This window comes from Chaetomium tenue (assembly GCF_020726465.1).
Source record: "Chaetomium tenue strain MPI-SDFR-AT-0079 chromosome Unknown F5144scaffold_1, whole genome shotgun sequence".
In the NCBI taxonomy this organism is placed as follows: domain Eukaryota; kingdom Fungi; phylum Ascomycota; class Sordariomycetes; order Sordariales; family Chaetomiaceae; genus Chaetomium; species Chaetomium tenue.
The window spans coordinates 2,057,038-2,084,920 of NW_027117329.1; the positions used below are offsets into that span (position 1 = coordinate 2,057,038).

General features: G+C 56.8%; 10 protein-coding genes and 2 non-coding genes across 12 annotated transcripts; 9 read left to right on the forward strand and 3 right to left on the reverse strand.

Annotated features, from left to right (window-relative positions):
- Window positions 1-1,237: 1,237 nt before the first annotated feature.
- F5144DRAFT_t9 lies at window positions 1,238-1,319 on the forward strand. The gene has a single exon. It is a non-coding gene; the product is annotated as a tRNA-Ser (tRNA).
- Window positions 1,320-1,747: 428 nt separating this feature from the next.
- On the forward strand, window positions 1,748-3,970 carry F5144DRAFT_26937 (major facilitator superfamily domain-containing protein). The gene is made up of 3 exons (XM_066783592.1): window positions 1,748-2,299; window positions 2,357-2,456; window positions 2,514-3,970. Exons 1-3 carry the CDS (start codon window positions 1,993-1,995, stop codon window positions 3,862-3,864), a joined length of 1,758 nt encoding a protein of 585 aa, XP_066648209.1. The 5' UTR covers window positions 1,748-1,992; the 3' UTR covers window positions 3,865-3,970.
- Window positions 3,971-4,044: 74 nt separating this feature from the next.
- F5144DRAFT_522700 (uncharacterized protein) lies at window positions 4,045-5,659 on the reverse strand. Its single transcript, XM_066786751.1, has 2 exons — window positions 5,264-5,659; window positions 4,045-5,156 (listed from the first exon to the last, which is right to left on the reverse strand). The coding sequence occupies exons 1-2, from the start codon at window positions 5,306-5,308 to the stop codon at window positions 4,077-4,079; spliced, it is 1,125 nt and encodes a 374-aa protein (XP_066648210.1). The 5' UTR covers window positions 5,309-5,659; the 3' UTR covers window positions 4,045-4,076.
- Window positions 5,640-5,721, forward strand: F5144DRAFT_t10. The gene has a single exon. It is a non-coding gene; the product is annotated as a tRNA-Ser (tRNA).
- A 675-nt stretch (window positions 5,722-6,396) lies between these two features.
- On the forward strand, window positions 6,397-9,157 carry F5144DRAFT_26942 (pectate lyase superfamily protein-domain-containing protein). Its single transcript, XM_066783594.1, has 3 exons — window positions 6,397-7,334; window positions 7,388-7,554; window positions 7,636-9,157. Exons 1-3 carry the CDS (start codon window positions 6,514-6,516, stop codon window positions 8,940-8,942), a joined length of 2,295 nt encoding a protein of 764 aa, XP_066648211.1. The 5' UTR covers window positions 6,397-6,513; the 3' UTR covers window positions 8,943-9,157.
- Window positions 9,158-9,593: 436 nt separating this feature from the next.
- F5144DRAFT_554666 (SCP2 sterol-binding domain-containing protein) lies at window positions 9,594-10,676 on the forward strand. The gene is made up of 2 exons (XM_066787859.1): window positions 9,594-10,000; window positions 10,071-10,676. Exons 1-2 carry the CDS (start codon window positions 9,877-9,879, stop codon window positions 10,232-10,234), a joined length of 288 nt encoding a protein of 95 aa, XP_066648212.1. The 5' UTR covers window positions 9,594-9,876; the 3' UTR covers window positions 10,235-10,676.
- A 1,307-nt stretch (window positions 10,677-11,983) lies between these two features.
- Window positions 11,984-16,337, forward strand: F5144DRAFT_501483 (uncharacterized protein; the record flags this gene model as incomplete). Its single annotated transcript, XM_066786397.1, has 3 exons — window positions 11,984-13,699; window positions 15,116-15,275; window positions 15,330-16,337. 3 exons carry the CDS (start codon window positions 11,984-11,986, stop codon window positions 15,878-15,880), a joined length of 2,427 nt encoding a protein of 808 aa, XP_066648213.1. The 3' UTR covers window positions 15,881-16,337.
- Window positions 16,338-16,939: 602 nt separating this feature from the next.
- On the reverse strand, window positions 16,940-20,267 carry F5144DRAFT_588536 (uncharacterized protein; the record flags this gene model as incomplete). The annotated part of the gene is made up of 5 exons (XM_066789944.1): window positions 16,940-17,452; window positions 17,609-17,760; window positions 18,779-18,780; window positions 19,211-19,296; window positions 19,350-20,267. 5 exons carry the CDS (start codon window positions 20,265-20,267, stop codon window positions 16,940-16,942), a joined length of 1,671 nt encoding a protein of 556 aa, XP_066648214.1.
- Window positions 20,268-20,740: 473 nt separating this feature from the next.
- F5144DRAFT_554674 (TFIIH subunit TTDA/Tfb5) lies at window positions 20,741-21,410 on the forward strand. Its single transcript, XM_066787860.1, has 3 exons — window positions 20,741-20,886; window positions 20,940-21,091; window positions 21,146-21,410. The coding sequence occupies exons 1-3, from the start codon at window positions 20,868-20,870 to the stop codon at window positions 21,194-21,196; spliced, it is 222 nt and encodes a 73-aa protein (XP_066648215.1). The 5' UTR covers window positions 20,741-20,867; the 3' UTR covers window positions 21,197-21,410.
- A 21-nt stretch (window positions 21,411-21,431) lies between these two features.
- On the reverse strand, window positions 21,432-22,444 carry F5144DRAFT_479799 (ClpP/crotonase-like domain-containing protein; the record flags this gene model as incomplete). Its single annotated transcript, XM_066785190.1, has 3 exons — window positions 21,432-21,541; window positions 21,597-21,980; window positions 22,075-22,444. 3 exons carry the CDS (start codon window positions 22,442-22,444, stop codon window positions 21,432-21,434), a joined length of 864 nt encoding a protein of 287 aa, XP_066648216.1.
- Window positions 22,445-22,938: 494 nt separating this feature from the next.
- On the forward strand, window positions 22,939-23,424 carry F5144DRAFT_27066 (uncharacterized protein). Its single transcript, XM_066783611.1, has one exon. The coding sequence runs from the start codon at window positions 23,031-23,033 to the stop codon at window positions 23,373-23,375; it is 345 nt and encodes a 114-aa protein (XP_066648217.1). The 5' UTR covers window positions 22,939-23,030; the 3' UTR covers window positions 23,376-23,424.
- Window positions 23,425-24,366: 942 nt separating this feature from the next.
- On the forward strand, window positions 24,367-27,861 carry F5144DRAFT_27120 (uncharacterized protein). The gene is made up of 3 exons (XM_066783618.1): window positions 24,367-24,679; window positions 24,827-24,970; window positions 25,026-27,861. The coding sequence occupies exons 1-3, from the start codon at window positions 24,625-24,627 to the stop codon at window positions 27,707-27,709; spliced, it is 2,883 nt and encodes a 960-aa protein (XP_066648218.1). The 5' UTR covers window positions 24,367-24,624; the 3' UTR covers window positions 27,710-27,861.
- Window positions 27,862-27,883: the final 22 nt, after the last annotated feature.

The following is a 27,883-nucleotide window of genomic DNA, read 5'->3' on the forward strand; positions in this document are numbered from 1 at the left end:
GATGAAACGACAATAAAGCAAAAAACACAACGATAGGAAGGCACGAGAGGTATTTGATCCTAGAATGTAGAGGCAGTCCCTCCCCAAGTAACCCCTGCCTTTCCTTTAAACGAAGGATTCGGTTGTCGGACTCCTCAACATCAAAGGGCCCCAAAAGACCCCAAAAGACCCCAAAAGACCCCAAAAGACCCCGCAGGTTCCGAGACGGTCTGGGGGCGGAGTTGGTGAAGTTTGGTACCCCTGCTGTGAATACAACGCTCTGGGAGCCACTTCTTGCGATGGAAGCTGGAAAAGGGAATGTGGAGGTTGGAAATGGAGAGTTGATTGATCCCTACGTCCGAGTTCCACCTCCTCACCAACATGGCCTATTTCTCCTGGCTTGTCTGTTCTTTCCTTTTGCTCTTTCTCCCCCCTCTTCCATCCCACTGGAAACCGCGTTCCTCGGCTTCTGGCTCGCTCGTCTCGTGGGCTGAACTGCATGGTGGCTGCAGTAGCCCAGGCTTGACAAGCAGGGCGTTGCGATTGGAGGCGAGCGGAGCTTCTTACCGATTGGTTAGCCATAGGCGGGAGCTATTGGCCCCCGCATCCAGGGCCAGGGTTCCCCATAAATTGACAAGAGTGCCGAGGCACACTGGCCGGCCCGGATTTCGGGGGCTCGGGGGGTTGGTTGGAGTTGCGAAAGCCATCTTATCCCCGACACGGGCAGATCAGGTTCCGTCTGGTTGATAGTCAAGATAGTGTTCTTTTTGTCCCGTGGATTTGGCCCTTTGGTGAAAGTGTTGATATCAGCTTCGGAAAGAAACAATACTTACCCTAATTAACTAGCTTCGACGGGCTGGTTGTTCGAGGTCAGCCATGGTGTCTGTTCCGATGGCACAACGGCAGACTGTGTGATGTGACTTTCGGGATCCATCAAAAAGCCTCTTCCAACCACAGTCTTGAACAAACTGCCGTTTTGATCGCCCACACTCAGGGCCCGCAATTGAGACTCGAGTTCCACTTGGCCAAACTTACTCACGGAAGGCCGGCATGATACGAGTATTCAACTTGAACGCTGCTGTGCTTTCGGAAACGGGCCCAGGTTCTATGCGTTGTATCCTGGGACTTTCGGAACGGTTATCTACCTAGACGGATAAGATAAACGCAAAGACGGGAGGAAAAGGAAACTGCCAACTGCGTACCCACTCAGCCGCTTCTCTGAAGAGACCGAGTTGCGGTCACGTGAACAATCATCCTCGGCGTGGTGGCAGAGTGGTCTAATGCGCAAGACTAGAAATCTTGTTCCTTCGGGAGCGTCTGTTCGAATCAGGCCCACGTCGCAATTAGCAAGCAGCTCATTACGAGCGTTTCTTTTTCGCTATCCATTTTGCATTCCGGTACGAAGTATTTCGATTGCTTCAATTGTTGAGTCAAACTTGGAAGTTGCGTCAATGCAAGGGATGGATGCGTGCTCTTTTTGCGGAAGGTGCAGCTTGCCTCAGCAGACCCGGGTTAATGAGTGAACCCCCACGTTGCTGTCAACTGATCCGATCGATTGGCTGCAGCTGGGGCACGTTTTCGGCGTCCAACAGTGCGGTTTCATCTCATCCTTTAGTGGATGCCCGCTGTTGAGTCTCTGAACATCTTTAAACTTTCAACCCCTTGTTTCCATCGGACGACTCTAGAATTCATTGGGCAACCCAGGAACGATAAACTGAGTCCCTCATTCGCAAACCCATCTTTACAACCTAGACATTCGTATTTCGAGCGCCCCGGTTTTATTGTTTCAGCTACGGCGTGTTTCATCTGCTCAAAGCCAGGCGGGGCATATCGCCTAATTCAACCATCTCACAGCAAGAACCTTCAGACTACTTTCAGGGTCTGGGCAACCAGGGCTAAACGAACTATATATTCTCAAATCTGCTCCACTAGAAACGGAGTGGGCTTAGTTTTACCGATTGTGCAATCCTCGAACTGGGGGTGAAGCTTGAGAAAGGAACAGAGAGCGGCAGGATGATATCAATACCATGGACATGGCGCCGGTCCGAGACGGCCGCCGATTACTCCAGTGCCGTGATTCCCCTTTCTGAGGCCCATCGCCACAGCCACTCATACCGGTTACGGCCACAGCCCGAACCCGAGGGGCAGCTGGAGGATGAAGCCTTCGACGAAGACGACGACCCGGACAAGGACGGGGACGGGGACGATGGGGATACGACCATGCTTGTCATGACTAATTCCGCTGCCGAGTACAGCATCGAGGGGTTGAGGAGGGAGGTGAGAGCGGGGAAGAAGGGGGGGGAGTGGACTACGTATGAGAGTGAGTAGTTATTCCTGGCTGGCTTCTGGGAGACGAATGCTAACTAGGCCTCGCCAGTGAGATCTAAGCTCATCAACAAAGCCATCCAAGATATTGGGATGGGGAGGTATAACTGGCAATTGTTTGTGCTTTGCGGGTTTGGGTGGTTTGCCGATAAGTGAGTCTCCGTGCTTGTTGAATACCCCCTATTGTTGACTAACAAATCTGTTTGTAGTCTGTGGATGCAGGGCGTGTCGCTCACTCTCCCCTCCCTCTCAGCCGAGTTTGGCATCTCAGAGAAATCCGTGCGCTACACAACGTCAGCTGTGTTTTTGGGGTTGTGTTTCGGGAGCTTCTTCTGGGGTATAGGGTCTGACATGATGGGCCGACGCATTGCCTTCAACGTCACGCTTCTCATCGCCAGTGTGTTCGGCACGGCCACGGCGTATGCCTCAAGCTGGGGTGGAGTTTGTGTGCTGTATGCCATCTTGGGCTTCGGCGTTGGCGGTAACCTCCCCGTAGACGGGGCACTCTTTCTCGAGTTTCTACCTGACGCTTCCAGCTCCCTGTTAACCCTCCTCTCGGTTTGGTGGCCGGCTGGACAGCTCTGTTCGTCCTTGTTCGCCTGGTTTTTTATCGCCAACTGGCCCGTCGAGCAAGGATGGCGGTACTTCGTCTTCACCATCGGCATGATCACCTTTATCATGTTCCTCGTCCGCTTCTTCCTCTTCCACATGTTCGAATCTCCGAAGTACCTGCTCTCGCGAGGTCGGCAGGCTGAAGCAATTGCTGTCGTACAGGGCATAGCGCTCAAAAACGGCAAGAAGACCTGGCTGACAGAAGAGGTCCTGGACGCCGTGGTCGATGACATAGCCCCGCCGGCTCGGAGACGGCTCTCGACCAGAAACATCATCCGAAACAAGCTCGCCTCCTTCTCAGCCGAGCGCATCCGGCCACTGTTCAACAGCCGCAAGCTCGGCATGGCCACCGCCCTGATCTGGTTCGCCTGGGCCACCATCGGGATGGGCTACCCCCTTTTCAACGCCTTCCTCCCGCAATATCTCTCCCACGGCGGCAACAACAGCGACAACTCAGGCGACGCCCCCGCCTCGGAAATCACGGGCGACACGTACCGCAGCTACGCCATCACAAGCATCGTCGGCGTGCCCGGCAGCCTGCTGGCGGCGTACTCGGTGGACATGAAGTCTCCCTTCCTGGGCCGGCGCGGCACGCTGGCCATCTCGACGCTCGTGTCGGCCGTGTTCCTGTTCCTGTTCGTCCAGTTCGGCAAGACGCCCTCGTCGCAGCTGGCCTTCACGTGTGTCGAGGCGTTTGCCCAGAACATCATGTACGGCGTCCTGTATGCTTTTACCCCCGAGGTCTTCCCCGCGCCGGTCCGTGGGGCGGGCACGGGTGTGGCGAGTTTCTTGAATAGAGCTACGGGGTTGCTGGCGCCGATTATTGCTGCAACGGTGCCCGGGGATGGGACGACGACGCCCGTGTATATGGCGGCTGCGCTGATTTTGGCGGCGTTTGTGGGCATATGTATGATTCCTATCGAGACACGCGGGCGGCAGAGATTGTAGATGAAGAGGGGTGGAAACCAGGGCTGGGTTCTACGCCAGCGTTTACAATTTACGGCATTAGTAGGCGACGTAACTTTGGAGATGAACGAACTGGTGGATAGATACATAGAATGGTTTTACAAGCACGGGTATTTAATGTAGCTGCATTTGGCAAAGCAAGACCGGGGCGGTAAAAAATAGCATTGCTTTCTAAATCCAGGTCTCTATCCACGTTACTTAGTCTCCTTAGCCCCTGCGGGCGCTTCCATCCTGCGCTTCGCGAACGCCTTCCCCAGAGCATCCCGCACCATGGGATCCGAGCGGATCGTGTTCTGGACCAACCACTCCTTGACATTAACCCACATGGTGCTCCTCGTATCTTCAGCCCCCGCAAACGGCGCCATCTCGGTCTCCAACAACCGCCTGGCGTCCGTATCCAGCCGCTTGACCGCCTTCTCCAACATCTCCAGCCCTTCGCTCAGCGCCTTCTCATCATCTCCGCCCTTGTTCGCGCTCACCACCAGCTGCCCACTCTGCGTGTCCGCCGCCAACAGTGGCCCGATTTGAGAAAACGCAATATACACCGTCACGCTCAGCTTCCTCGCCAATGCGATCGCCTGAAAAGGCAGGTACGGCGGCCGCCCCGCCAACCGTCCCAACAACGGGTTCACCACGCGCTCCAGCACGCGCGGCATACCGGGGCGGGTGACGGTGTGGGCCTCAAAGACAAACAGCACAGCCAGCACCAGCCAGCGCTCGTAGCGGCCCCAATCGAGGTACCCCAACAGCCCCAACCCATACATCGCCGCCGCCGCCGCCATGTAATACGGCACCAGACCCTGCGCGCCGCGCACCACAAAATCACGCACCGTCACGCACCGCGTCCAGCCCATGACATCCGGCCCAAACCTTTCATACGCGAACCGCCTCGCCGGGTCCGTCAGCGCGTCCGCCGCCGTCTTCAGGTGCACAAAATACGCATTGATATCCTCCTGCGTCGGCCCACCATTCCCCCCCGCGCCCGCCGCCGAAGACACCTTGTCCGGGTGGTGCAGGGCGGCCAGGCGGCGGAAGCGCGACTTGATCTCGCGCTCGGTCGCGTCCAGCGGCACGCCCAGGTCCGTGTAGTAGCTGCCGGCGCGCTGCAGGTCGTAGTCGGCCTCGTAGATGGTGTAGAGCAGGTAGAGAGCGACGACCGCGATGTGGATCCGGCGGCGGTGCTCGGCCCAGCGCGGGGTGCCGGGTTGGGGCTTGGGGTCGCCCGCGCGGATGGTGATGCTGTAGTAGAGGGATTGGGTCCAGCCGGTTACGAGCTACGGAGGTGGGGGGTGGGGGGTTAGTTTTGTTTTTTGGTGGTCGCTGTGGGGGGGTTGGGAGTGAGGGAAGGAAGGAGGGTCCTAGGAGTAGGAGGAGTACATACATCTGGGAGGAAGCTCCAACCAAGGAGCGAGAGGAGGGCGGACATGGCTGATGGTGGTGGGTGGTTTGTTTTGCGGTCGATTGCGTTTGTTAGCGGCGATTGCGCATGGTAAGAAAGAAAGAAGGCGAGGGTGGAAAGAAAGAAGGTGAGGGCGGCATGGGTTGGTGATACAAGGGAGTGGCTGGGTCGACTGATGTCCGGAGACACAAGGACAAACGAACGGACCGAGAGTGCGTTTGTTCGTTTGTTCGAGGTATTCTGGCTTATCGACCCGCAAGGTGTTATCGAAATGCTTGGCAGGGACGGACTTGGCAAAATTGTCGTTCTGCCAGTGGAACGCCGAACAAAAACCCAAGTTCTTTTGACTAATATTCAAGGCGTGGTGGCAGAGTGGTCTAATGCGCAAGACTAGAAATCTTGTTCCTTCGGGAGCGTCTGTTCGAATCAGGCCCACGTCGTTTCTTTTGCACTTTTTTACCCCGTGCATGAAAATACCACCCCTGGCATACGAGGAGAGATCTCCAAACTCCTCTTTGAGGGGTGACAGAGTCGTGTTCCCAGGATCGTAGTGTCTCTTGGCCGGACGGGTGGTTGGTTCAGAGCCAACGGTTGACACAAGTTCCCGGAAATACGGCTCCCCCAGACTTACCTACCCAATTGAGGGGCGCCCCCAAGACGATCATGCATAGACACACACTCCGGAAAGCGACTGCGGGAGAGTGTGGTTGCATTCATGACCTTTTCCCCTGCGTATTCATTTAGGATGGAAACGTTGGACGCTCCAACATCTCATGCGCTGTTGCCTCATCTCCCAGCAATGGCGGTAAATACTTGGTCATTTCCTTTTCTTTTTTCTTTAGTCTAGCCTCAGTTTTGTCTTGACGCCGCTGGATTTGTTGTCCTGTCTTTTCTTTAAAACGAGTGTTGTTGCGCCTCTCCCAAGGCCCCCAACTACTTCTCCAATGAGGGTTCAACTGGCATTCACCGTCTTCATAGCCGCTTTTGTCACTGCCCATCGACAACCCGAGGGGCCCTCGATACAGGAAAGGCAGTCATGTCAAGCGCTATCGCCTGGGGATCCTAAAACTTGGTGGCGGGCTCAGATAGGCCACAATGGGACGACCCCTTTTGCTGCTGACTCGACTTTCGAGTACTATCGTACAGTGGTTCAATATGGCGCAGATAGTTCCGGCAAGAAGGACTCATCAGATGCCTTCAACAGTGCCATAAGCGGTAGGTGAAGAGGTCGGATGAACGAAAACAAGACTAAAACCAACGTAGCCTGGAATCGGACGGGAAACACCGTCACCACCATGCCGGCATATGTCTATGTCCCCCCGGGCACATACCTGATCAAGAAACCCATTCAGATGCTGGTCAGCACCTTTCTGATAGGCGACCCCCTGAACCTGCCCACTCTCATCGCCGACCCAGCCCTCGAGTCACACCCCGTCATCCATGGCTACGATGAACACCAGGGCGAAGGCGGTTCCACCAAGAACTTCTACATGGCCGTCCGCAACTTCAACATCGACACGACGCGAGTTCCCAGGGAAGTGCCGGCCAAAGCCATCGAATGGTCCGTCTCACAGGGCTGTAGCCTGACAAACGTCCACATCAAGATGGCGCCGTCCTCGGGCCACGTCGGCGTCACCATGGACGAGGGCGGCTCCGGCAAGATCATCTCGGACTGTTCCTTCACGGGCGGTGCTATCGGTATCCTGCTTGCGAACCAGCAGTACATGTTGAAGGGGCTCAAGTTTGACGGCTGCAACGTCGGCATTTTCATTCAGCGGTCGTTCGTCTCAACGATCCAGGGGTGCAGCTTTACGAACTGCAACTATGGCGTCGATATGGGCGCGGCTAATAGCAGCGGCGCGCTATCCGTTGTCGACTCCTCTGTCTCGCGATGCAATGCTGGCGTTAAGGCCTATGTAAGCGGGTACGGTGAGGGTTCGCTTGTCCTGGACAACTTTGCCGTCAGCGACGCCGTGGCCGTGGTATCCTCCAGTGGCTCGACGCTGCGTCAAGGGTCAGTTCCTGCAGGCCAGGTCTGGGTGATGGGGAATACGTGAGTATCTGCGCCAAGCTAGAGAAGAAAGCGTGGGTGTTGACTTGTCACAGCAGCCCCGATGGCTACCAGTCTAGCAAAACCTACCCTATCAGCCGACCAGCAAGCCTCCTGGTAGACGGGAAATACTTTACCGCCCCCTTACCACAGTACGAGAAATATGACATCAGCCAAGTGGTCAGCGTGAAAGAAGATCCCGAGCACCCCGTGTACGGCGACAGTAAGCTTTCCCTCCCTCCCCCACCCCCCGCCCAACCAACCACCCTACCCTCCTCACTCACTAACCCCACCCCCCAACCAGACTCCCACGACGACGGCCCCTCCATCAACGCCATCCTCCTCAAGCACGCCAACTGCAAAATCATCTTCTTCCCCCAAGGCACCTACCGCACCACCACCACGATCCACATCCCCCCCGGCTCGCGCCTCACCGGCGAAGTCTTCAGCACCATCTCCGGCTTCGGCACGCACTTCGCCAACCCCCTCAACCCGCAACCCATCCTCCGCCTCGGCCACCCCAACGACCGCGGCATCACCCACATCACCGACCTCCTCATCACCGTGGCCGCCCCCCTCCCCGGCGCGATCCTCACGCAAATCCACACCGCCGGCGCTCAGCCCGGTGACGTCGGCATCTGGAACAGCGTGTTCCGCGTCGGCGGGGCGGCCGACACGGGCGTGAGCACGGCGTGCGGGGCGCGCGATGTGAGCGGCTGTCGTGCCGCGCACACCCTGCTGCATGTGGCGGGGTCGGCGTCGGCGTACCTGGAGGATGTGTGGGGGTGGGTGGCGGACCATCGGTTGGATGGGGAGTTGGCGTCGGAGCCACCGCAGAATATTGCGGTGGGGAGGGGGGTGTTGGTGGAGAGTAATGATGGTGGTGGTGATGGGAATGGGAAAGGGGAGGGGGAGGGTGAGGGGGGGGGTGTGTGGTTGGTGGGCACGTCGTTTGAGCATTGCGTGCTGTATCAGTATGCGCTGCGCGGGGCGAAGGGGGTGTATCTCGGCCAGCATCAGACGGAGAGCCCGTATTGGCAGGGGAGGGGGACGCCGTTGAGGGCGCCGGCGCCGTGGAAGGTGGATGGGCGGTTTGGGGATCCGGGGTTTGAGGGGTGTGATGAGGAGGATGATATGTGTCGGCGGGCTTGGGGATTGTATGTGGATGGGGTGGAGGACGTGGTGATTCATGGGTCGGCTATGTGGAGTTTCTATGGGGGCATGACGGATGGGTTGTGGAGTGACCCGCAGTGTGGCCTTACGGGTGGCATATGCCAGACAAATATGGCGTATGTGAAGGGGGCGAAGGGGATGTGGTGGTTCACGGCGAGCAGCAAGGCGACGGAGAACCTGGTGGTTGATGCTGGGAGTGGTTCGGAAGGGAATGGGAGTGTGGTTGTTACGTCGATGAAGGACCACCCGGGGAGTTGGGGAGCGGTGATGGCTGCGTACTTGAGAAACACGGGTCGAGGTGATGGTGGTGAAGATGGAGATGGAAATGGGGGTGGGGATAAGGGTGAGGATTCAGGGGCAGGAGGAGCCATTATGTCGGGGTTAGGGTTGATGTTAACAATCCTCGGAATTCTGTTTGGCTTGATGTTGTTCGGATGAGAGCCGACTCTATCACCGAGGGCCAGGATACCTACATGTATATTTGAAGAATTACACATCAGATACCGTGATACCATTGAATATTGCACTATCACCATTGTTCTCAGAAACCACAACTCACAATGTACATCGAGGATAGATCTCGTCGGCAGCTCGCCACAATCGCATCGTGGCGTGGTTTCGGCAATCGAAGTTGTCTTCAAATTCCCGGCGCATGTCCGATCAAAAGGAGCCGCGGGTCGGGTGGTAGCCGGTCGAGTCGGCACTGCCCCGTAAAATCACAATCCCATGGTTTCAGTGTCGATCGACACACTAGAATCGCAATGGAATCCCTCCAGTTGAGTGATTGTGGGGAAGGAGATTTTCCCCAACACATGTGGGGTGAGCAGGCTCGCAAGCTGGCACGGTGCCGCACAACAGGGCATCGCTGATGACCCACGCCCCACCTTCTCGGCTGCACATGGCGCCTTGTTTCATTGGGCTGCCCTGCGCCTTCGAGGGAATGCGCCGAGGTTCAATTCACATGCAACTTTTTGTAGCGTCATCGCTTTCGGACGGAACGGCCAATGCCTGCATCCTCTCCCGCTCTTGCATTATAAACTTGGGCCCTGCCCCACGACTCCCCTTTACGTTGTCTTCACTTTTCCGCCCAGCATTTCAAGATACCCATCCCATCATTCAATTTTCTTTTCCAACGCTACGCCCACAACCGCTATTTCCATACCAAAATCCACCGCCACAATGTCTCTCAAGAACGGTGAGTTTGCGCGCCTAGCCATTCAATGCCCTTGTTGGCCTCAACCTGCCCGAACCGTCCTTTTTCCAACCCAGATTTCGAGAGCTGACATCAAAAAAAGACAAGTTCCCCTCCTCGGTGGCTTTTGACGAGATCAACAAGGCCCTCAACGCGAGCGAGGCCGACCGCAAGGATGCGATGAAGCAGGGCAACGCCGTTTTTGCCTTTACCCTCAAGAACGCTGCCGGCGAGACCGAGAGCTGGCATATCGACCTCAAGAACAAGGGCGCCGTTGGCACCGGTGTTGGCGAGAAGCCGACTGGTGCGTCTGCACTTTCTTCCCGAACCACCTCATCAAACAAAACAAGCCTTACTGACACGCCATCCTGCAGTCACTCTCTCCCTCTCCGAGGCCGACTTTGGCTCCCTCGTTGCCGGCAAGGCCAACGCCCAGCGGCTATTCATGTCTGGCAAGCTCAAGATCAAGGGTGACGTCATGAAGGCCACCAAGCTCGACCCTATTCTCAAGAAGGCCCAGACCAAGGCCAAGCTTTAAACGAGGATGTTTTGTCGGGCGAAACTTAATAATGTTGAATGACGGTTCTCTTGTATAATACCGTTCTTGTCTTCTTTAAAAGACAGAACCCCGTGATCGGCGCAAATTACATTGTTTTTTGGAAGCAATTAATGTCTCTCAGTGAGGCTGTGATAACAACTATGCCGAACTGTCTGCCTCTCATAGAGGGGGTTGGAGGCTGAGGGAGTGTTTTGTGGACTAGTTTACCCCTTGCCGACTTCCCAATTCACAGCAACAAACGAAGGCATGAATAACATCGTCAGGAAACATTTGGACGGGCTGGTTTTTAGATCAAACACACTTCACGAGCGACTTGCGACGAGAGGCATATATTCGCCAACATCTTGAGGATTGCTCACTCGGTCACTGCTTGTTGGTATTATTGATAGTGCGCGGGTCTGAAAATGGCCGTCTAGCGGCGTCATAACTAAACCGTAAGGTATGATCGAACGATAATCTTCGCTGGCCGCATATTCTGTATTCTATCGTCTGTATAAGTCGCTCCCCCTTATTCTGCTGGTGGTATTCCCTCGTCTGTTCACCAGCTCTCGTAAATTACGTAAAGTACATGGGAAAATGGAAACGGCATGGGCGGCGAGCACAGTCCCGTGTAGATAGCGAAATATCAGACGAGATGAACCAGGCTCGATTTTTGTGACACATGTTGCCACCGTTATGAAATCGCCGAGCGTTCTCATTCTATGTTCACTGTTCCATCATGAGACACCTACCAAATACCCGGTCCCAGCGCCACCAGTGTTTTACGGAGGTATCCAATTTCAATACGTATAACTTGTCCGTTTCTACAACCAAACTTGTATTTTTGGGGCGCCATTAACACCTGCAGGCAACTCACCCCTCGTCTAAACGTTTAAGGGGGATAAGCCTGCGCCGCTTCATGTACACGCGACCATTTTTGGACGTGGGGTGTGCCTTGCTCGGTCACGCGGCCGTATTGACATTGGGTGCCTGTATTTGTACATGTACCTCAGGACACACTATGGTACTTCCGGAACCTTGGCCGAACTGATATGGAGGGGTGCCAAAGACGGCAGGCGCAATTGGTTGTCTTGGAATGAAGCCCGGTTGCGGCTGCAGCTTGTGGTTGACTTTGCCTTTCGGCAAGACCCGCTGCCTGAATTGTCCCCCCCATTGGACGGCTGTGCCTGAGGCGTCCGTTCTTTGGCGACTCCACATTTTGATCGGGGTAGGTGGCCTGTGCACGCGCCGCAGAACAGGGTTTGAGCTGCCCGCGTTTTCTAAGGGCACCTCATTCAATTTTTTCTGGCCTCCCAAGCTGAGCCGTTGCTTCGAGGGCTGTTCCTCCACAACACACACCATTCACTTGGTGCGGCGTCTTTCATCAGCCACCTGCTTTGACAGGAAACACGGCGTCACTTAGTGGCAACCTCAATTGCCACTTTCATCCTCATCATCGAGTCTCTTGTTCATTTCCCCATCATTCCCATTGTTCGGCGCGTCTTGTCGGGTTTCCACGCCGAGGCTCAGACCAACCGCGAACATCCCCCTAAACCTCGTTCCCGGCCTGAACAGCCACCGTCCATCCCGGCCCCGACGCGACGAGCGACGCGCCAAACTCGAGGACGGATGCACATGGCCGCGATCGATTTCATTTCATCCATATTCTAAACCGAGAACCCATACCCTCGCATCTCCACCTGTCGTCGTTTTCCCACGCGCGAGCCTAGCTCATCGAGAGGCGACATCATGGATCCGCCATCCAAGAAGCGAAGCATCTTCGGTTTTACCGGGCTCTTTCGCAGTCCTTCTGCTCCCCCAGAGGACCGAGACATGAGCACTGATGCATCTCCCAAGCCCGCTGCGCCCGCACCCGCGCAGCGCGAGTTCAACAACACCGCGTCCGCGCCGCACAGCCCGATGAAGCGCGCTAGCGAGTCGCAAATCGCATCGCGCAGGATCATCGGTCGGCCCCAAGGCCCATCAAGCAAACTATCCCAGAGCATTTCTGCATCGGATATCGCGCACCGGCCGTCCAGCATGGTAGTTAGGCGGATGCCGGGCGACAACCCGAACAAACGACTGCCGGCCATGTCGGCATCGGTCATGTCGCATGCGCCGTCCAACGCCGTCCCGAAATCGACGAGTTTCTCTGGCGTCACCTCGACCCCTCGAAATATCTTCCGCTCCTCGGCGCTGTATTCGCGGCCCGGTCTGCAGACCTTCTCCCCTCGGGTGCCCGCCGCAAGCACGCTGAACCAGAGTTTCCCCCCCAACACGCCCGGAAAGCCGCCCCGTGGCTCGACGGCCGATGTCAATGGCCGCATCCTTGCAAACACTACGTCCACCGAGTTGTTCAAGATGAGGATTCCGTCTCCGCCGCGCCACCTCACTGGCGAGATGCTCGCCAACGAGGTGCCTGATGACCCGAACAGGTCCGGCTCAGTCTATGCCGACGAATTCCTCGCACACTACTGCCCGCCTGACCTGGATGAGCACCAAAGGCGCCAGTTCTTTTGCATCCTTGACTTGCGGCGGCTGAAATATGCTGCGGACGACGTGTTCACCAAGAAGGACTGGAAGATCAACATCCTCAATTTCGCCAAAGAATATGAGAAGAGCCGCAGCCTGATCATGCTGCGGTACGGCCTGTACGAGTTCAAAACCGTCAGGGCATCCGAGGCTGTCAAAAAGGAGTGGAAGCAGAAGCACGGGATTCCTGACTCGGAAGACGAGTCCGGGTCCCCTAGGGTGAACGGGACACCGAAGAGGAAGGCCGAGGATGAGCTGACACCGAGCAGCAACACCCTCGCGGCATCGTCCCCGGGTTCTAACAAACGTGCCCGCGGTCAAGATGCCTCGGCCAAGAACAAGCGCAAGGCCGACGCCGAGCCTGACGAGAACCACCCGGCCAAGCTTCAGAAACCGGCTGCCCCGCCGTCTGCTACCAAGTCCGTGTTCGAAAGCATTGCCAACAATGCTCAGTCGGCTTCCGCCACACCCGTGAAGTCCACCGGCAAGAGCCTGTTTGCCTCGAGCACGGGTCCCCAGCCCAACGGCCCCCTTGGCACGTCCGTCTTCGGTGCGGCGCCCAAGCCTGTCGGCTCTACCAATATCTTTGGTCACCTCTCTGATGGAAGCAAGGGTAGCGGCAATGAAGGCGCCGACGAAGATAGCGAGACGGGCTCCGAGGCGGAAGAAGAAGGGTCGGAGGTTCAGGACGTCAGCCAGAGCGACGAGCAAGCGGCGAGCGGCGGTGTATCGACACCGCAGCTGTTCGATACCAAGAAGCCTACTACGAACGGCATGTCGAGTGCATCTTCGGAGGCCGGCGATAGCACCCAAGGCCGCAGCATCTTTGACCGCATTACCAGGGGTAGCGACGGTCAGCCGGTCAGGAAGGTGTCTCCGAGTGACGGAGGCTTGTTTGCTCCGCCGCCTGAAAAGGAACGGTCCGCAAGCCCCGTCAAGGAACAGCCCGCTGCCGCGCCGGCCAACAACACTTGGAACGCGGCTACGCCGATCAAGTTCGCTTCTACTGCGGCCCCTGGCTTTGGGCTTAGTTCACAGCAACCTGCCGGCTCCTCGGCCGTTGACTTCGGGGCTGCTGCCGGCAAGAAAACAGCAGCCACCCCCCCTGCCGAGACCACCAAGGAAGCCGCTCCTCAGAACCTCTTTGGGGCTCAGACGAAGAAGGCTGACGGAGCTGCCCCCTCCGCTACAGTCGATGGGGCCACTCCGAACCTTTTCTCTTCCTTTGGAGCAAAGAGCGGAGATGCCCCGGCTGCCGCGCCCCCGGCCTTTGGTGGTTTTAGCACGTCGACCAGCACAGGTTCTACTATGTTCGGCTCCGCCACCCCTACATTTGACCAGAAGAAGGAGGGCGAGGAGGCTAAAGATTCCAAACCTGCTACCACCTTGTTCGGCGCCCAGTCAGCGGCTACCGCTCCCGAACCCGCCAAAACCAACATGTTCCAATCGACCATGTTTGGAAACCAAAACAAGACTGAAGCGGCACCAGCTACTCAGCCTCAGTTTGGCGGCTTGTTTGGTAAGACCCAATCGTCCGAGACTCAGGCCGAGAAGCCCGCTTCCACCATCTTTGGTGCCAACGCGAGCAAGCCGGCAAACAACCTTTTTGGTTCGAGCACAGCTCCCTCCATTGCCAACAGCGATGAGCCCGCTGCGAAGAAGCCCGCGTTTGGGGCTACCGAGAATAAACCGAGCAGCTCTCTGTTCGGTTCTGCTGCATCTACCCCCGCACCCGAATCCGCCGAGACGAAAAACTTGTTTGGCGGTGCCAGCACGTCAGCGGCCCCTGCCACGGAGACGAAGAGCATCTTTGGTAACATGGCGGCGGCGCCCGCGACGCAGGCTAATAATCTGTTCGGTGCGACCACCCCCGCCCCGGCTCCGGCCCAGGAGACAAAGCCTTTGTTTGGCAGCACCGCCGCCGAATCGAAACTCATTTTTGGCGCCACTGCCGGACCTGCCGCATCGAAGCCGATCTTCGGCGCCACTTCCGGAGCCGAAACGAAGCCCGCAGGCTTATTTGCTAACGCGCCTGCGCCGACACCGGCATCGTCCGCGCCCATCTTCAGCTTCGGCTCCTCCCAGGTGCCCGTTGCACCGCAGCCCGCCGCACCGCAAACGGACGGGTCCATCTTTGGTGCCGCTGGGGGTACCTCGTTTACCTTTGGCGCTGGCGGCACTAACGATACAATCAAGAACCCATTTTCAACGGACGGGACCTTCTCGGCGCCTTCATCCTTCAACTTTGGAAGTGACGCCCCGTCCACGTCCACCTCCTTCACTTTCGGTGCCGGCTCCAGTAATACGCCCACTATCAACTTTGGTGGAGCACCGGACAACGGCGCTCAGCAATCTGTCTCGTTCGGTGGGCCTTCATCGGGACCAACCTTTAGCTTCGGAGGCGCGTCCCAGCCGAGCAGCGCTCCCATGTTCTCACAAAACCCCCCCTCAGCAACACCCATCTTTGGCAATAGCCTAGTTCCCGGCGGGGGGACCTCAACAGGTACTAGTAAGTTGTGCAATGTCCAATCGCTCGAATATATCATTAATACGTGACGTTCAGATTCCCCTTTTACGTTTGGCGGAGCCTCAAGTTTGGCAACCACGCCGGCGGCGACCACCCCTGAGCCGTCTGCCAATGCTGAAGATGGTCAAGGAACAAACGCTGACGGGGATGACGCACCACAGGAGCAAATCTCGCTAACCGACGGCGGCCCGGGCGAGGAGTGCGAGGTCGCCGTCCATGAAGTGCGCGCCAAGGCAGTCAAACTCGTCACGGGCTCCGATTCGGACGACGAATCCGGCGCCAGCGGCGACAAAGCGAAGAAGCCCGCGTGGAAGACGCAAGGGGTCGGACCCCTGCGCCTCCTCAAGAACAAGTCTACCGGTGCGGTGCGGATATTGCTGCGCGCTGAACCACGCGGGCACGTCGCGCTCAACAAGATTGTGCTACCGGACTTCACCTACAAGGCGGACACGAAAACCGTCAAGCTGACGACGGCGGCGGACGATGGCAAGGGATTAGAGACATGGGTGCTCCAGGTCAAGACACCTGCGTTCGCGCAGGCTCTTGCGGAGGCTTTGGAGGAACATAAGGTGGCAAATAAGAAGTAATAGCTCTCGTACTAGAGCGGGGGGGGAGGCAGTATCTTTGGTGCGGAGTGTCATATTGGCAGTGGGAGCGGGTATATACAAGGTAAGGTATCATTAATTGGCTTCTTCTGCATTAGATGGGTCTTGCAGGGTGTTATTCTGGGAAGCATAGCATTGCTTTTGCTGTTTGGCTGCAAGGGAAGGGTCGCTGCGGCGGCATTGTTGTGGGAAAAGGAGAGACCAGACGCCCGGATTATCTCGGGGCTGATGAGAGATCTGAGGGGGATGGCTGTATGTATGGTATGCGATGGATGTTTCTGGGAGAATGTCATCGTGGGCAATCGAGACTTCCTTGCTTGCTGCCTGCCTGGCTTGCGTCTAGTTCTGCGCATTCGTCGTTGTTGTCCTTGTGCTGTCTTGAGAGATCGACCTTTATTCACAATCGCTGTCCTATCAGGACTTCCATCTATCACTACCCGCGAGCGGCTGTCGAACTTGTTCGAATTCATCAAGAGATAGCTGTTCGGGACTGTTATTCCAACAACGGGTCTAAGATACGTGATCTACCACACATTCCTCCGTCTATAAATAACCCCATCCCTGGCTTCAGACCCCCTTTTTCTCAGTGAGCTCCATCAACTCAAATTTAATCCACATATAATACGTAGTTGAATCTAGCAATCTGGGAGCAGCTAAACCGCTTAAAAACATAATAAAATTGACATCGATATTTAACACTATATTTAACAGTATATTCAAAGGAACTAAGCGCCGTAGCACAGTTTTGATCATCTGAAAGTAATGGAGCGATACAAATAATACAAATAGACTAAACTATATGTGATTTGGGGAAAGAAACAGCTAAAACATGGTACTGGGGTCAGTGTTGGAGTTATGTATAGAGGATTGTATGGGAGACACGTGTTGATATAGTGGTGTTGTTACAATCGGATGGTTCAGTTGTGGTAATCAAATGGCCTCGCTGTTGAAATCAAATGGATTGAAACGGCCATCTCTTTATTAATATTAACAATGGCTATCATAACGAATTATGTTTAAAAATTATATTCCCAATCCCCATCAACCGTCAGGGCATCCCCCTTGTTGTTTCCCTCCCCGCTCACAGCCCTCTTGAGAGTCTCCCGGCTGCTGCTCCTCCCGATGCCCGTGACGGGGATTTCCCTCGCCCTCGTCAGCCTCCACCGGTCCCGTGGCTATCCTCCTCCGCGCCCGTCCCGACGCGTCCCGTCTTGCCCCCTCCCTCGCCCTTGCCCTGGACACCTTCTGTCCCCGCGTCCTCCCACCCGGCCCATTTTCTTGTCCTCCCTCGCGCCCCGCCCCAGCTGCAGCCGCTGGCGGTGCTCCCGCTTCTGGTGGTGGTTGTGCTAGCGGTGGCAGCGGCTGCAGCTCGAAGTCCTGCGCTTGTGCCCCGAGCGGTGGTGGTGGCGGCGGCGGCGGCGGTGATGGGTGGGCGTTGTGCCCGCCGCCCGGGTACGCAGGGGGCGGGAGCACAGGGAAGGCGAACGCGACGGGGTCCGGCGCCTGCCCCGCTGCCTCGGCGTACGGAGGCGGGTGCTGGTAGGGCGGCGGGGGCTCGTCGTCGTCGTCGTCGTCCGGAGGAGGAGGAGGTGGGGGCCCGGCTGCTGCTGCTGCGGCAGTGGTGGCGGCCTCCGCGTCGTGTTGGCGGCGGTGGCGGTGGCGGCGGCGGCGGCGGCGGCGGCGCTTCCAAAGGGCGGAGAGCGCGAAGACGGCGACCAGCGAGAAGACGACGCCCACGATAGCGCCCACGAGTTTGCCCACCGACGAGCCCGAGATCGCGGGGGGAGAGGGGTCGGGGCGGTGGCGGGGGGTGTTGGCGCGGGTCACCGTGGCCACGGTGAGAGCCGCGCGGGCGAGACCTTCTGCGGGTGGGAAGGTGGCCATGGGGTTTTTGTTTTTTTAGAGCCTGTATACGAATATACAGGCTCGGGAAGGCGAGAAGAGAAGAAGGCTGCTCTGGTGGCTTGGAAACGAGCAGAGAAAAGACGTGGTAAAGTTGAAGAGTTCTCAGCGGAACTGGGCAGGTGCGGACGTAGATGTAGCCTTGTAGGCACACCGTGGTCATGGGACTTGCCGGAATCACTCCAATTGCCACCAGCAATCAGGCCTTGGCCCTTCCGTATCTGTCTTCGTAGCTGTTATCACTGATTTCAAGTTGTTACATCTATAAGAGCGTAAGCATAAAAACGTTTATGAGCACGGGCCTGGTGGGAAACAACGTTCGTCTAGACCAACGTCAGTCCAGAGCGGTGATTAGGCCCTAGCGGCTTCAGCTCTCTCCCATTACTAGGGTCCCAGTAACTATCCCGGGCCGACATCTTTACTCTCGCCCTTCACTCCCTGAGACAAGCCGGGGTATGTACCCATAGACCCAGGTCTCCAACCCGAGATCCGGTCCCCTTCCAACAACTATACCGTCGAGGGCCAGTTCTCTTGCATATTCCGGAACGACAGCCATCGTACGAGTGCAAGGAACGGACGTTTGAACGATTCCCCGCCAAGACCGTAAATAATACCGTTATATCAAGACCTTCACCTCCTCCGGCCACGCCTCGCGCAGCGCCAAGATTCATGTATCTATATATCAACGATCAGAGAACAGTGTCCGCTATGATTATGAGGGTTGCGACAGAAAGTTTACTCGCCGACAGCATAAAAAACACTTCGAGATACATTACAAGAAGAAGAAGCGGTCGGCTGTTCTACGATATTCCGTATTTCCCTATTAGGAAGTAACGATGGGCGAAGCTCCGCCGCGATCACTTTCTCAAAAGACCCGGCAGATCAACAAGCTCGAAAGTACCTAGGAATAGCTGTGTTGCCGAGTAAAAGGTCAAGAATTCCATGGTGGTTAGACTGTCCAGTGGCGTCTGCATTTACTTCTCAATTCAAATATCAACATATCAACTAGGTACCCAACACTGGACTTCATATTGCACAGTAACTAGGTAACTTCTGGCGCGGTATACTTGACACTGTGCCCCAAGGCTGGAATTAGGCAAGAAAACAAAGGGATAAAAGCGAGGGCCCGAGAATCGGATTATGTATTACATGACAAAACACGGTGAATGTTTAGAAGTTTATCTTGGAAGAATGAATGAAGCATGGCCCTGCCAAGGCCAACTGCCCCCCGATATAAATAAAGTCATGCCCACGACCAATTGAGGATTGCATAAATACAACGGCACGTGAATGAAGGAAGTGTGGAAGATGGGTGGACTGAAAAGTAGGTGGGGCGAAGAATATAAACCCTTCTGCGCACAGATGATGTCCCCAGATCCCCGATATTAACACTGAGGTTTACTCGCTCACCTAAGCACAATATTGATTAGGCATTCTAGTTGTTCCCGTCCAGTAATACTTGGACCTCTCGAACGTCCACCCGCCCATCCGCCTATCTACATTTTCCCTCATTCAATCACTTACTCACCCCTCACAAAAACGCCAGCACCCCCCCAACAACAACCGCGCCCACCACCACCACCGCCCCCCCAACACCCACCACCCTCCCAGCCGCATTCTCCCCACCACCACCACCCTCTCCCTCCCCACCACCCCCATCAATCCCCGACCCCACCCCCGCCGTCTTAAACGGCGTGACACTCGCCGCCAGCCCACTCGTGCACATATCCATCTCCGTCGCCACGAGCATCTCCGCGCCCAAGCCGACCTGGTAGCCACACTTAGCCGCGAGCTCGTAGGCGGTGCCCTCGACGTCGTAGCGCCAGGACTGGACCTGGTCGAGGTAGGCCGAGTAGGCAGCCGACAGCGAGGCGGGCGGGGTGGGGCCGACGGCGGCGGCGAGGCACCAGTCGACGGCGTCGTCGCCGAGGCTGCGGTACGCGTAGTTGTTGGTGATGACGGAGAGGACTTTTTGGATGGGGGCGGAGGCGGAGGCCCAGGCGGGGAGGTCTGTGTGGTCCGTGGTGCCGGGGGTGGGGAGGGCGGTGATGAGGGAGGAGAGGGAGGTGCTGCAGCTGGTTGGGAGGGAGAAGAGTGAGATGGGGGGTTTGGTGATGGATGGCAGGGTTGGGAAGTCCGTTGGTCGACCAGGTGGCGGAGTTGGGTTCGGTGGTGACGGGTTTGGGTCTGACGGGTTTGGCGGGGATGGGTTTGGCGGGGATGGGTTCGGGTTGGCACCAGATGGCTCTGGTATGTCTATGTCTGGCAGTGTTGGGTTTGGCGGCGGCGGCGGCGGCGGTGGTGGTGGCGGTGGTGGTGGTGGTGGAGGTGGATTTTGCCGGGCGTCGAGTGCCGGACCCGGTGCTAGCGCCGGCGAGAGGCCGACTGGGGCCGGAGCAGAGTCGGCGGCTGCAGCCGACACGGCTGTTGCCGCGAGCAAAGTGATCAATGAGAAGCGTGGGTGCATTTTGGCAGCCTTCTCAATTTGTGGATTCAAGTGGTTACGGAGAGAAGATGAGATGAGATGAAGACAGAGAGGACTCGCCCTTAAGAAGCTAAATGGCAGCCTGAAGATGCCCCTTGATGATACATGCTCAATTGTTGGTTGGAGGATTCGAACCTGGAAATTAAAATATCAATGCGCATCTGGGAAGAGGTAGCGCATCATTTCTCCTTTTGAAGGGTTGCCGGGTGGAATCCTTCCGTGAAATACGTGATATATTCATAGATCACCCAAAGAAACGGTGTGCTTCCCAGTGTTTTCTGGGGGCGGAGCAGTTGGCGGCGTAGCAGAGCCACGAAAGAGTGGCAGTTGCTTGGGATGTTGAAACACATCAACAACACACAAGGAAAGAGGCAAGGAAGCTGAAGTTAAAGTGGGTCGGTTGGATTGGGGCCCTGGTCTCAAAGAAGAAAAGGATGTCCTTGGCACTGTTTTGGCAGGCTTTCGGAGATGCATCTTGCATGACCAATGAATTCATTATCCAACCTGGAGGAAACAACCAGTCTCCCTCAACTCAATTCAACCATCAATAAAATCCCAGATCATCGAGTGTAGACTGCAAATATGGTCAAGGCCGTCCGGGGTAAGCGTGTATAATGAAAACGATGCATTCATTCGATGGCTGATGCCCCAAAGGCGTGCTCGTAGAGTGCGAGCCGGCCATCAAGTCGATCCTCGTGCACATCGACAGCACTCATCACCACGAGTTCATCATTGAAGATCTGGATGACACGCATCTCTTTGTCAAAGAGGCAATGTTGCAGGTGTTGAAATCTAAGCTCGAGGAGGTGAGTCTCATGTTTCTGCGACTGCTGCCGATCGAGGCTGATTGCGGTGGGCAGCGTCTCCGGGAGACGTATCGGCCAGACGAGCCGCTGGAGGACAGCGAATAGGAGAAGATCGAAGACGACCCGAAGATGCCGTTTCCCTGAGTGGAATCCCGAACATAGAGCGGTGTGGTATCCAGCTCAACAAGTTTTCAGCAAGGATTTGGCAGAGGCAGGTTCTGGCTGTCACGAATAACGAAGTTTATGATTTGTGTATCAATACCTCGGGCACCTTACAACGCAGGGGAAAGTGTCGACCTCGCATATAATTAATTACGCATGCCTAAACTACTTCTGCTGCTCATAGCTTCTCGAATGTCGGCTTTTTCTTGTTCAACCCCGACATGAGCGCGGCCGCCACATCGTTAGTCTGGAGGGCAGCGGCATTCCAGACGCCCGTGTACCGTAGATCTGCAATTTGTCAGTCCCGAGAACAAACACCATGCGGTGGCAAGTCAAAACGTACTATCCTCGACCGTGTGGTCCCGGCTGTGGTTTAGCAACTCCTTGGTCCCCTGCACAGCCACAGGGCTCTTGGAGGCGAGGAACCCGGCCGTCTTGACGGCCGCGGCCAGCGCGGCGGCCTTGGACTCGTGCACCTGGCTAACAAAGCCGACGGCGAGCGCCTCGGCCGCGTCGAAGCCGCGCGCCGTCAGACAGACGTCTTTGACCCACGACTGGCTGCCGACCGCTTTGGGCAAGCGCGCGAGGGTGCCAATGTCGGCCGCCAGCCCGATGTCGACCTCCTTGACGGCAAACCGCGCATCCTTGGCACATACCCGGATATCGGCGCAGCATGAGATATCGATGGCCAGACCGATGGCAATACCGTGCATGACGCAGATCACAGCTAATGGGAGTCATGCCGTCAGCCGCCTACTTACACCTACTCGGTAAAAAATACCAAAAATGCCAAAAAATAAAATTAAAAAAAAAGAACCTACGCTTCTCACACCTCTCCACAGCCGACAAACACTCCTGAAACTCGGCGATATAGCGCCTCAGCCTAGCCGCGGTCCTCGCCCCATCCAGGCCCTCCGCGCCCGAGAGCACACCACCCTCGCTCGCCGCCGTGACGTCCAGCCCCGCGGTGAAGGCGCGGTCGCCCGCGCCCGACAGCACCACGGCGCGCACGTCGCTGTCCGCCGACAGCTGCCGGAACACAGCGCGTAGCTCCAGCCACATGGCCTCGTGGAAGGCGTTGAGCTTGGCCGGCCGGTTGATCTCCACGTGCGCTACGAGCGGGGACGGCGCCGTCACGATGTAGTGCTGGTAGTGGGCGTAGGCCGCCAGGGGTTGCTGTTGCTGGGCCATGTTTGCTGGTGGTTGTCCAATGGGATAGGGCGTGGGGGGGTGCGGTGCCGTCGGTGAGGGTGAGGATGAGTGCGAGGGTGAGGTTAGACGAGTGCGGCGCAGTGCGTTATTCGGGGGTTATTTTGGCGGCTACGGTGGCGGTTCTTGAAACGGTGATACTGTAAAATCTGACGGAATGTTCGCCGATGTTGAACACCGGAGAGATGCCATCTTTCACTGATGAGATGGATGACCTGAAAAGGAGTTGCCGAGGTTTAGAGTGGGCTGAAGGCCAGAAGCGGGCCGACGCCGAAGCTGGGGAAACCGCAGGGGTTCATTTGCCGGCCGCTGCGGACTGCCCGTTAATTGTGGGGATTGGCATGTGTAAATTGGAGGAAGCCATTCGTTCAACAATTGCATAGACGTACCTAGCTACCCGATTGATTTCGCTGTGAGAATTTTTAGGGGCAAAGAAAAGGATAGCTACAGCAATGTGAGGCAGCTTGTGTAAATTCACACATACCACAGCACACAATTGGGGTGTGGCACCCAGGGGTTCACCTGAGAAATACGGAGTACTTGAGTCGGGCTTCATCAAATTCCACGCATGGGCGGGCAGACTCCAAGTGTGGGAACCTTCGACTCGAGAAACGAAGAGAAAGCCATTCGGAAGCCCAAAATCTACCTTTATTTTTATTTACTCGGTTTCTTTTGTTGGATTTATTTTGCTCTGTTTTCTTTATCTTTCTGTCTTTTCGTAATTTTCTTCAGTTCTTTCTCTTTCTTTTCTTCTTGCTTCCTTTGCGAGTTCGGTTTTCTTTTGGCCAGAGGGTGCCATGTTATCCCCGATGGCGAAGACTGGGTTGCCTTCTTTTTCCTTTTGAAGAGGCAAGGTTCTCGCGTGGCTTTTCCCTGTCAATGCACTGTCCGCGCTTTTTCTCATCCCGGTTGACGGAAAAGGTTCCAGCCGTATGGGAATGGCAGAGTGGCGCCGCAACGCCCCCAATCCGCTTCAACTATGCAGGCAACAGTTGCGCAACTGCGCCGTCTTAGTGTAGTATCGTTTCTTTTCTTGGACCATGCTGTGGTCGTTGAGTAAACGCCGGCCTTTTATATGTAGTCAAACCCCGAGCAACATCCATCATGAGCGGAAGGGAGGCTTGTGCACGCATCTCTTCTTAGGAGCAACCGAAGTAGTGTAAGAAGACGTAATGCCTTGCCTTCAAGTCAGGTACCAGGTACGTGCTTACCGAACCCTCGTTCCAGCCCTGGCTTCGAGGTTGAGGGTCTGGCCAGTGAGATGCTGGCTGCTCGATCAAGTGGAGCCATAATTGCGAACCTTCAGTCCCCGTTTTTCAGCTAAAAGACGCCAAAAGCACAGGCGCTGAATTGACGTGTCTAACCGAGATCATCCTTACCACGGCAGCGTTTATCCCAGACGAGAAGTTTTCTCAACGACACCTCTTGTAAACCACTTCCCTTTATCTCGGGTTCTGGTTTGTTTCGACTTCGCCGTGTAAGGTGTGACGACGCCGCTTGGAGAAACCGGCTCTGCAGGGCCCAATAACGGCAACCCACGCACCCCTCTCCCGTTAATTGCCTGAGTGCTTCCCTGGGTGCTCCCCCCAATCAGCGACGGAAGCCCGGGTGCCGCCGCCGCCGCCGCTGAATGCTTCAGCCCCATTCAACCCCCAACATACGTGGTCCCGTCTTGCCGCGAACGACCGAAGAAACCCCCCCAAGCGCCCCATCCCACCTGGGAACCCACAGCGCCCTCGAGTACGAATAAACCGCCAAGCGCCGTCTCTGGAAATAGATCCAACAACGTGTTTGTAGCGGCACATAGATCATGGGAGTGACACCACCCCGTGCGCCTTCTGCATTTCACGACGTTTCTCCGCCGCCTGCCGGTCCCGCTTAGATTGGTCCGCCCCTGGTCGAATCAAGGCCCCGTTCGCGGCCCCCTCCCTCCCCTTGACCTACCACCTGCTTGATTCTGGGCCTGGCTTTTGCGACAGCCACCCCTCAACGCCCCCGTCTGTCCGACATCCGAAGACGCCTCCCTCTATTTTGGCGACACCTCCCCCGGCCTCGGCGTTCCCTGTGAACCGCAACCCCGATCGTGCTGCCCTCGAGTCTGTTATCACTATTTCCCTCCAGACGCACCCGCGCAGCCAGCCCGCTGCCATCGAGGGACGACCATGGCGGCATCCAATTCAAACAAGCCCGACGTGGGCGACACCCTGCTCGTTATCCGTAAGTTAACCTTGTGCCCCGCGTATTCGGGCGCCAATGCTCCGACTGCGTATTGCTTGGTCCAGCGATCTCGCAAAGCTGCAGCGCCGCAATGCTTTGCGGTTCGTCGTGATTGTGAACAATGGCTGACCCCTCCCCGCTCTACAGACGACTTCCAAGCCCGCAGTTCCGACGAGTTGAGCCTGACGAAAGGCGACCGCGTAGAGCTTCTCGAGCGCGACGACGAGTTTGGGGATGGATGGTACTTGGGCAAGCACATGGCCAACGGAAACAGTGGTCTGTTCCCGGAGGGTAGGTTCCCTGCCTTGGGTGCGTTAGGTTTACCTTCCCGGCTGACATGGAAAAGTGTATACGCGACCAGCGCCAAAAAACATCGTCAACATTTCGGCCTTCTCACCCCCGAAGCCGCCCCTCACGCCCTTAGCAGAGACGTCGACCGAGCAGACAACTCCGGCTGCTAGCCCCCCCATAGAAGACGACCATAGTACTACTCCCGTCCCCGAGTCAAACCCCGTCATCGCCACCCCCATTAGTTCCTTCCAGTCAACAAGTACCATCAGCAGCATTCCTCCTCCTTCGGCCAGTAGCGTGCCAGCCAATATAGGTTCCGGCCTCGGCAACACAACGCGCCCCGCTACAAGCTCAGACAGCCATGTCCTACACGACACCCTGAACGTAATCGACGAGCACATTACGGATTTGAACTCGCCGCAAGTTGGCGCATCCGGCCGGAATGGTAACGACTCGGGCAGTGAGTACAGCTCGCATATGGGTCACAGAATATCGTACATCCAGGGCGAAGAGACAGACGAAGAGGAGGAGTCGATTCATACGCGCCAAGAGGTTGAGTCGTGGAATGCCGACCAAGTTGCCGAGTATCTGTTTACAGCCGGCGTAGAGAAACACCACTGTGAAGTGTTTAGGGACCAAGAAATCACGGGCGAAGTGATTCTAGGGATGGACCAAACGTCGGTATTCATTAAGGCGCTCGACTTGGGATCTGTTGGAAGACGGTTGAAGACGTGGCAGAAAATCAAACAGTTGCAGGACCAGGTAACCGGGCAGGTTCTGAGCACAGGCAGGAACACTCAGAATTACGGAAGCGATGCAGGTTCCGATGCGGGTAGGGTCCGGAGCCGAACGAATACCATCACAAGCTCGGGCCCCCGGTTCGCACCACTCAACGACCCGTCGCTTTCGGTAACGACCAAACGCTCGTCACAAACAACCAAACCCGAACCTTACGAACCTGTGTCACCCGTCTCCCCTCTCATAGAGAGCCCGACCCGCGCGTTCCACGACAAACGGCCCTCTGCTGCATCCGTCCGAGATTTGCACCACTCCCGGCGCCACTCATCCACCGATTTCCGCATTCCCGGCGCCAACGTTCACTCTTCCGTGCCAGCCAAGGCATCCGTCAGCAGTACGTTCTTGCGACAAGACGCCCCGCATAAGAAGCAGCCCTCGTTCGACCGGAATTGGACCCTGGGAGGCGCTTCGGCTTCGAATTATTCGCCCCGTCCCCTGTCATCCGCAGGACACCAAGACGCAATTGGTGGACGGGCTGCCGAACTTCAGGATTCGGCCGTCGAGATGGACCGTGGCTACTTTTCGGGCACCGACGCCGATGCTCGGCGACGCAACGTTTTGAAGAAGCGCGAGAGCACCCAAACCTCGCCAAAGGCGAGTTATGCCGAGGAACAGCGGGTGCGCAGCGCCACGGCGCTCTCGAGGCATTCTCGACTCGGGAGCGTGGACTCGATGCGCGAATCGTCGCTCTCCTCGGCAGCCCAGAAATACTACGGCGTGTCGAAGCGCACGCCGTCCATGGCTACCACCGACTCGCTACGCCACATGACCGGTTCCAAGGAGTCTATGAACCCTACCGTCACCAGACTGGACAGCAATTCCTCAGACCAATCTCGATCTTCGCCCAAGTCTGCCATCAAACGGCTGAGCCAAGTCAACCATCCCGACTTCAACGTGAGCATGATGCTGCGGAGTGGGCTCGGGGGGTTACGGGCAGCCTCGGATGCTATTACGGGTAGCGAGCGAGCGAAGCTGTCGCCAGTTGAGTCGCCTCTTAAGGAGTCGCCCATGTACTCGCCAGCCCGCACCGGGTCTAGTACGCCTTCTGGGGGTCAGAGTTTTGATCTAGAGTCGCCCGACACTAAGAGCCCGAGCACAGCAACAACGGCGCCCAGCCGGAACACGCGCAAAAAGAAGCAGGAGACCAGCGCATACACGCGTGGCCTCCAGAAGATCAGCCCCCGGGAAGCCATGAAGGACGCCGACTACACCGGCTGGATGAAGAAGAGAAGCGCCAATCTCATGACAACTTGGAAGCCCCGCCTTTTTGTGCTCAAGGGCAGACGCCTGGCCTACTACTATTCGGAGGACGACGACCAGGAAAGGGGACTGATCGACATCTCATTCCACCGAGTGCTTCCCGCCGACAACGAGCGACTCACCGGCCTCCTTGCTACGCTCACGGGCGCCTCGAGCACGCCCGCCATGCCGGCCGGGAGCCACATTACGACCCTCGCAGCAGCCGACGCCGAACGTGACCCCATCCAAGAGTCTGACTCCATTTTCATCTTCAAGCTCGTCCCCCCTCGCGCCGGTCTTTCTCGCGCAGTTAATTTTACAAAGCCCACCGTCCACTACTTCGCGGTACCAAACATCAAACAAGGCCGGTTGTGGATGGCTGCTCTAATGAAGGCCACGATCGACCGCGACGACACGCAGCCTATCACGACTACGTATCAGCAGAACACCATCTCGCTGGCAAAGGCCCGGCAGATGCGGCACCGTCCGCCGGCGCTGATGAACCTCGAGGAGGGTGCGGACGAGAACACTGACAAGACGGGCGCAGGCGGTGATAGCAACGGCCTTGGAATTTACAGCGAGCTTGACAGCGCGGTCGCCGGGCTCGAGAAGTTTGGGCTCCAGCACCCCGAGAGCGCCAGGACAAGAGACTTCGGGCTGGGGTCGGAGAAGGACACGTCGTTGCTGCCGCAGAGCGCGTAGACGGGCTCTGGGCTGAACGGTTAAGCCAGGTTGGCCGAGGTGTGCTTAGCACCGACGAAGGCCGCCTCTATTTCCTTTCGCGTTGGCGCATGCTTTGCCTGAAATACCCCTTCGACCATACGGTGGCCGACGTTGCTTTCTTTTGTTCCATCACCATTCCCCCCCAGTACCCCA